Genomic DNA, 8,308 nt, shown 5'->3' with positions numbered 1-8,308 from the left:
TTAGGTAATAAATAACTATTGTTAAGATATCTGATATTTGTCCTGTACCTCTGTACATAGCCACATAGGCTATAGTTAAATATTTATGTATAGAAAAATAGAAACTTAAAAAAATAATACGTACAATTTAAAAAATGTTTTTTTTATGTAAATTAGTGTATAAATAATTAATAATATCATTATAAACTATAATACTTTATAATATTAAAATACATAACAGTGATATATTTGTTTGGTTTAATAAATACTAAATAGATAAGCAGTTCATTATACAAAAATATAATTTAATATTTATGTTTATACTTGTTGATTAAAATAATTATATTAAAAATGTTTGTTTAGTCTGTGACAGAATATCAGATAATCTTTTTAAATTATTTTGCAAACTAGTTGTATCTTCTATATTTTTATTACTTCTATGAACAATTTGTAGTAAATTTAAATATTCCGCTTCACTGAAACTAGCTCCTTTTTCCAATATCTCTTCTAGAATTTCCTACACACAAAAGGACAAATTTAGATTGTAAACTTTTGAGTTCTTTATTTTGTTTACCTTTGGAGTGCAAAGTAACAATTCATAATAATGAACTGTTTTTTCTAAAGTAACTTGAGATGCCCCTAACATTGCAGCTATGTTGTATTTTAGCATTGTAATATCACGTATTATTTTTCGAATTGCAATTTCATCAATAATTTCTATATTACGAGTATGGTTTACTAAACTCTTAGCCATAACTTCACCTAGTCCTTCAAAAATGTATTGAGATTTACTATTTGAAATTGCATTCAACATAGCTTCATGTAATGCTGATACAGATTGATTAAGATCCAAAACTTTGGGTTCAGTTGTGTTTCCAATAGCTGATTCAAAACTAGGTAATAGGTAGTAAATACTTTGAGCACGCACCTACAAATAAAACAAATTTATTATTATATTATAACTTCTACATTAAACAAAAATATTTAATTTGAGAGTTAGCCACTATATCGTCCTAGTTTGGTTGCATTTATTTAATGACATTTTTTAGCCAAGTAATCAAAAACTATTTTTTGATATATTTTTAAAAAATTATTAAAAAAAGGGAATTTTTAAATCTATTTTTTGTGTTGTTTTTCTATAAAGAATTTATGTATTCGTAGTATTCAAAAGTTATGGTTAGTTTTTCTGTTTAGAGCAATATGAAATTAATAAAAATTAAAAAAATAAATAATTAATAAGAAAAATAGTACTCAGAGATGATTGAATACTTGAATATTTAATTGAGTTTAATAAATTTTGATTTGTTAAACTATTTTTGGGTGGGAGAATCCATGCAGTCCATGTACGGTTTTATTTTATGATTATACTATACCAATATATTGATAATAAATACATTAGGTAAATATTTCTATATTTTTTTAGTAAAAACAGACAAGTACATTTTAAATTTATTATTGAACTTCTTTTGACAGTATTGGGTCAACAATGGAGGAAGCGATAATAAATATGAATGCAACCAAAGTTATAGCGTTCAAACTTCTAATTAAATACCATACAATAAACAAAATAACAATTTTGCCTGGTAACATAATACTTACTTCTAAATAAAGGTACAAAAGAATATTATCTGAAATGTTTAAGAAGTCTTTACCCAGTTGATGTAAAGTTTCAACTAGAGAGAGTGGTAAATTGTTATTGTCTGTTTTAGAACTATTCAGTTTGGGGACTAAATAATGTTTAGATTCTGGATTCGAAATCTCATTTAATTGTTTTCCAAACCATTCCTAGATAGAACAAAATATTATAATAAATTATAAGATAATTTTTAACAGAAAATTATTAGAAAAACAGTGTAACTTACCATGCTTTCCAAAAGGTGTGCTAAACACCTAAGTTGATTTATATCTGAAACACTGGTTACTTTAAAATCATTTCCTTGTAAGTTTTCAAATAACTTATCAGCTTCTTGGGTATATTGTTTTAGTTCATCCAATGAACTTTTTTTAGACTTATTTTCAAATTCTCTTCTCACCCAGTTGTGAGATTGTCTGAAAATAATATTCATGCTAGAGTATTTACGACTCGTGTATTGAGCTGCAATTAGTATTTACTATCTTTGAATTGTTACTGTTAATATATATGTATTAAAATTGTATTTTTCATACTACTTAAGATTAGACAGATAAATGTGTATATATTATTAAAATATTGCTATGTACTGACGTCCCGCTATATACATATTATATTCTTGAGGTAGGCAAAGGAACGCCGTACAAGGATTGTCAAAATAGACGCGTTAGAATATTATTAACCTCGGGTAAAGCTAAAAAAGGCTGAAACAACAATAAAATAGTAATTTGAGTAGTTCTGAGAATTAGACAAGGGAAATTGGGTTGCGAAATACATACAAATATAAAAAACTAGAAACGCTCACACAAATTTAATTTAAATAATAAATATTAAATAATTGGAAGCCAAATATTATAATAACGACTTGAGATATCGCAAGGCGAGTGGGACAATACCATTTCCTGGAACTTGTACACACAAGAGCAATAGTAAACGGGGTCAGTGCTATCTTGTCTATAGGAGAGGAGTGGAGATTAGGCTTATAAAATAGGGACCCAGCCACCCAATATTCAGATGTAATTTGTCAGAGCCAGTACAAGCACCTTCAAGCCGGTCGACTCTCTGACGACATTTCAGATACATAAAATTATTTCAAACAGTATTTGCATTCAAAATAAAGTCTACGTTCAAACTTATAAAATTGACTTGAATTTATGACACTTAGTCATTCATCACCCTTGTACATCAGCATTCATAGGCGGGATCACTACAATATTATCCAATTAACTTTTATAACTTAAGAATTTATAGATTTTCTATGCTGGTTTTTAGTGAAAGTCTGGTAAAATGATACATTATACTTAATTTCACTCTAAAAGCCCATTACTTCAAATATTAGTACTAGGAAAAGTGAAGATTTGTAAAATATTATATTTGATTAGTAATCATTGATAGTTCAAAATACCTATTTAAAATATTATGCTCTTTTTACATAAAAATCTGTTGTTATTTTTAAATAAAGTAAATAAGAATCAATTTTTTAAAATAATTCAAATTGTTTAATATCAAATGCAAAATAGTATAGTTTTGTTTTATGAGTAAGTAGATATTTGAATTTTTATTTTGACAATTTTCAGCACCTAAATGCAATGTGCAAGCATACTTAACAAATTGTCATTTCATTAATTATACAGCACTTTTCACTAACATGAATGTATTTTATTTTATTAATAATAGGCAATAGTTCTTACTTAAGATAGTCAACTAAATCATGTTTTTGAATCCATAAATAACTAACAAGCTTGGTAGTATTATCACATGATTTTATATTGGAAGTAAATAAGCTATCACAAGTTTCTTTATAGCTTCTACTAATGCTAACCATGATCATTAAGAAATGTGATGCATATTCTGGCATAGTTATGACTAACTTTTTAATTTGACATATATTATTCCATATGCTTACTGTACTCTAAAACAAAAATGTTTAAAATTAACATTTTAATTAACTTATACAACCTTTTAATTAATTATATACTGATAATAATGGTCTTGAAATGATTAACTCCTGCATTTGTTCTGGCGTAGTAATTGCATGCCAAGCATCAGCTTGTTTGGTAATTGATTCAACTGTAGTTGCTACTTTACTATGCTGACGATCAAGAAAAACTGTTCTTATGTATTCATTAAGCCATAAACTTAAAGTACAGGTACTCCTTAAACAATATTATATTTTAGCTTATATTTTATTCGTGATTGCATAAAGCATGTTGTATTCAATACACATAAGTTAGAACATATTTTTCTTCGTATATTCAATATTGGTATACTTATTTTGTGTAATTATCTAATCTACGCAATAAACATAATTATCAGAATCTAAGACTCCCTTACATATTAATTGATTGTTCAATTTGTTGTATAAACATTGTGAGTGGTTCATATATATATTTGATATTATCTGAACTTGACGTACAAATCATTGTTTGTGTCTGTGTTATACTGGTAAAAGGTCTCTACAAAATACATACAATCATTACTTTTTAATTGTTTTATAAAATGAAAAACTTAATTAAATATCATATACAAGGAGTCATATACCCACTCTTAAAGGGTATTAACTGATAAATAACACCTCTGTTTAGCATAATCCTATCAGCTAAATGCTCTGTCTAAAACACTTTATTAGGTATTAAAAATTAGTTAATAAAATATAATTGTATAAATAAATTATATTAAATTATGCCATTTATTCAATATATATGATGAAATAAATTTTACCAAATAACTTTTATCGAAAGCCATTAACACTTACTGAAAAGTGAGTTAAATCCAGGGGCAGTTAATGAAAACATGTAAACATTCAAACACGACACAAAATGATTGATTTTCAATCTCAAACTTTTAATATAACAACAGTGACATTTTTAATAATAAACAAACATACTTAAATACAACTTAACAGTTATTTTATTCAATCTCATCAACCACCATCCATAATAAGTAAGATAATTTTCATACATATAGATAACTCTCAGAATCCATTGAAAAAATATTTTTTTCTATCTAAAAAGTTAAATTGACATTGCTGTTAAAACAACTGCCCGAATAAACATTCTAAAATTGTCATAAAATAATTGCCCATGAAAATAAAGGATCACATTTTTCAATTTTTAATATTGTTTCTTTTAAATTACATATTATTGACCTACCAACATTAACAAAAAAAATTCAGAAATAAATAAATCACATTTACAAAATTTATCCTGTATATAGATATAGTAAATATATTTAACTTTTTTTCATTTTGGTTAATTTATACTTTTATATTGTTTTGTTATATTATTATGACAATTCTTTTTTACAATTATATCAGCAATATTTTTTAAAAAAACAAATGGTGTAGCAACTTACAAAAAATGTAATTTCTATTGAAATAGCCCTAAATTAAAAATTTTAAAATTAGAAGGTATCAAAATATTTTCAATGATATTTCCTTACAATACAATGGCATAATGTCTTAATTATTTTTATATTGAGCGTTACACATCCTTAATAGATTTTGTTTATTTTTTTAATGTAGGTATTATATTAATATTATATTATATATAATTTGACTTTCAAAATTTAATTTTTTTTTTTTGTTATTTAATAATAAATAATAAAGGATCTTAGACAAGAAAGCTGTTAACGAGGATTTTCCCATAAAAAAAAAAAAAAAAAAAAACAGGATATGGAAATGTCTGAAAAGTGACAGGGATTTGTCAATAATCTTTAAAAGAGACTTAAATACCATTTTAAAATTCTTGCAATATAAAAAATATTGTGTTACATGAGTTACAGAGAATGAATTATGTCAGAAAACTAATAGATACTTACTTCTAATATATCAGAAGAACTTTCAAAAGCATTTGAAAACTTAAAAAGACACTGTTTAGGTCTACAAAAAAAACAATTATTTATTTCATAATTTAGAATGTGTATTATATTAATTATATTAACTTAAAATTCAATGAACAGTTCATTACCTTTGAATTTTTTTTTTCGAAAAAAAAACATTCAGATCAATATTACTGAAAATTGGTGTAGATTTTATAACTAAATCTGAATGACTATTTACATCCAAATAATTACTTAAGAACATTTGCATCTGAAAATAAACAACTTTATTTTAACCTGATGAAATGCAACTAAGTTTTATACATTAAGTATAAGTTACCTTAAAAAATAAACCCAGTAAGTACTCAATAAATATATCTGAATAGTTTACTTACAATAGACTCAATATTTTCCCAAACATATTTAAGATCATATTTGTTGACATTGGCTAGTAGTTGTTGATCAACTATCTTATCTAAGCTGCACAAAAAGAGCTGGTGTGCATCAACAACTGAATAAAATTGTAAAATGACCCCATTTACTAAAGTTACTAATTGTTCTCCAGAATTTTTTGATTGATTGTTTGTGGATATTTGTTTTGTAGTTTTTTCAACTATTTCAACTAATTGTGTTTGCATTGTAGATTTCAATTTCTTAAATACAATATAATGTAGTTAAAAGTTAATAAAATTGAAAAAGAAAACTAGAACTTACTTCAATAGTATCATTTAGCTTGAAAAGTATTGCGAGGCACTCAACAGCTATAGGGACAAATTTTTCAGTATCAAGCTCATTAATATCAATCTCATTATTTTCATTTAAAATGTCTCTGTAATAAATATAATATGAATTTTTAAAAAAATAAATGCTTAAATGAAGTTAAATACTTGTGTGGAGCAAGTTGTGGTATATATTTGTATGATCTTCTTGTACTTTGCCCAAATGAGGAATTATATCCATCTGACCCGGTACGACGAAATGATTTAGCAGATTGTGGAGAAATAACATAAATATGATTCATTAATTCGTCCAATAATCTATTGTATAGAGCCTAATAAACAAAAATATATAATAACTAAAACTATAAAATATAAAACACATAAATTATAGATATCTCGGTGTTATTTTATTTTTATCTCTATTTGCTATTAGTATAATTAACAAACTTTTAAACAAAGGATAAATTCTTCCATATTATAGTGGTACTCAAGATCATAAATGTTCAAAGGTAAAAAAAAAATTATTTGTGAAGGAAATACTTCATTGTTATCATACAAGTTATAACTGTATTTATAAATTTGTATTACTTGTTTTTTTTGTTTCAGCTCAATTCTTAATTCATTTAATGCATCTATATTTTTCAAATCATTATTACTTATTTGTAAAGTCTCCATCAACAATTTAGTACATTGTAAGAATTGATTTTTTGATTCTAACATGTTCAATTGAAAAGGTACTTCTTTAATTTGTTCACTAAATAAAATATATTATATCACATACTTAATTATTCTTTACAATAATCAACAATTTAAATAGATTACTCACATTTGAGAAAGTTGTGTTAACATATGATGTTGCTCAATACTCTCAACATAAAATTTTCTAAGTTCATCCCGTTTACATCGTAACAAAGTTTTACATGCAAGTAGCTTCTGCTTAGCAGCTTGAACTCGTTCTCTAGATAAATTAATTTCACTAGACACTGATGTAAATAAATGCATAACACGGGCAAGATTTTGATGTTCCATAGAGATCAACTCCTCTAATTTTTGATCACATCGCTTATATTCCCTCTCTAAAGCAGTTTTTTCAATTTCACGATGTTCATTAGATTCAGTAGCAGACAATGCTCTAATCATAGTCATTAGTAATCCGCTCTATAAAAATCAATAAAAAAAATAAACATCTTTTAAATTTAAAATTGTTATAGTAAAATTATACAAAGAAAAATGAAAATTATCACTATAGATAAGTAAGTCTGCAAAAGAAATTCTGTAATAGTTTATGTATACATGAAAAATAGCTATTGTTTTACTAGGTTAAAATTAATCAAGATAATTTTTACACTTAGGCATTTAAAATATCGTGTTGATAATTCATGGGTTGTATCATACATTAATATTTTACAAACTACATTATTAAGTAACTAGTATTTAACTCAAAATAAAACTTAAATGTTAAAAGGAATGCTAATACAGCATAAATATTTAATATATCGATATTCAATTGTATAATAAGAGAGAAAGTATTTATTGATTTATAACTTATAACTTAAAAATTTGAATAACAAGAACTCACAGTTTCTTTTGGAGTCTTAATGCCCCTCGGTGGTTTACTTGGTGGATTTGCCATGGTTAGTAAGAAATAAATTTTAAAAACTAGAAAACTGTTCTAATTGTTTTTTCTTGACTTAAGAAAACTTAATTTTTTTTTATTAACTATAATTTAAGACTAAAATATTATGCGTCAGATAATATTTAAAATTGAATGTGAAATCAAGTTTGAAATGGTAAATGATTGACATACATAATATCTTCCTCTTTAGAATGTAATGAACAATAATCAACGTCCACTAATAAATATTAAAAAGAATTTTGTATCTACATTTTAATGTTAAAATTAAAATCCTAAATAATTTCTGCGATAATCAAATATTTTCTATTTTTCTTCATATGGGTGATAAGTACCTGTTTGAAAAATGATAAAGTTCCGATAAGGACTTTCAATTGAAAAAGCACTACCAACAGTTGCTATTGAATTTACCGTGTACATAAAATGCTTATCAATATATTATTATTATAACCGGTAGGCGGAAGATAAGCCCAAAAATATAAACATAAACATACAACGGAAATTAAATTCCAAGCAAGTCGCAAGTGC

At 25.0% G+C, this 8,308-nt stretch overlaps 1 protein-coding gene across 1 annotated transcript; it reads right to left on the bottom strand.

Annotated features, from left to right (window-relative positions):
* Nucleotides 1-250: 250 nt before the first annotated feature.
* On the bottom strand, nt 251-8,169 carry LOC111033622 (exocyst complex component 4). Its single transcript, XM_022314429.1, has 15 exons — nt 7,727-8,169; nt 6,974-7,305; nt 6,736-6,901; nt 6,316-6,479; nt 6,143-6,257; nt 5,824-6,081; nt 5,578-5,699; nt 5,429-5,489; nt 3,944-4,065; nt 3,588-3,765; nt 3,301-3,521; nt 1,842-2,028; nt 1,579-1,764; nt 554-907; nt 251-496 (listed from the first exon to the last, which is right to left on the bottom strand). Exons 1-15 carry the CDS (start codon nt 7,778-7,780, stop codon nt 320-322), a joined length of 2,697 nt encoding a protein of 898 aa, XP_022170121.1. The 5' UTR covers nt 7,781-8,169; the 3' UTR covers nt 251-319.
* Between the last annotated feature and the right edge of the window lie 139 nt (nt 8,170-8,308).

The sequence above is a fragment of the Myzus persicae genome, unplaced genomic scaffold (genome assembly GCF_001856785.1).
Source record: "Myzus persicae strain clone G006 unplaced genomic scaffold, MPER_G0061.0, whole genome shotgun sequence".
In the NCBI taxonomy this organism is placed as follows: Eukaryota; Metazoa; Arthropoda; class Insecta; order Hemiptera; family Aphididae; genus Myzus; species Myzus persicae.
The sequence above is the reverse complement of the archived record's forward strand: the minus strand, read 5'-3'. Positions and strand labels throughout refer to the sequence as shown.

Bases quoted from the DNA above. Each gene is read 5' to 3' on its own strand.
- LOC111033622 (XM_022314429.1), bottom strand. From the start codon at position 7,780: ATGGCAAATCCACCAAGTAAACCACCGAGGGGCATTAAGACTCCAAAA. The intron at 6,902-6,973 runs GTGAGTAATCTA...TATTTTATTTAG, and splicing joins TTAACACAACTTTCTCAAAT to TGAACAAATTAAAGAAGTAC. The intron at 6,082-6,142 runs GTAAGTTCTAGT...ATTGTATTTAAG, and splicing joins AGCTAAATGATACTATTGAA to AAATTGAAATCTACAATGCA.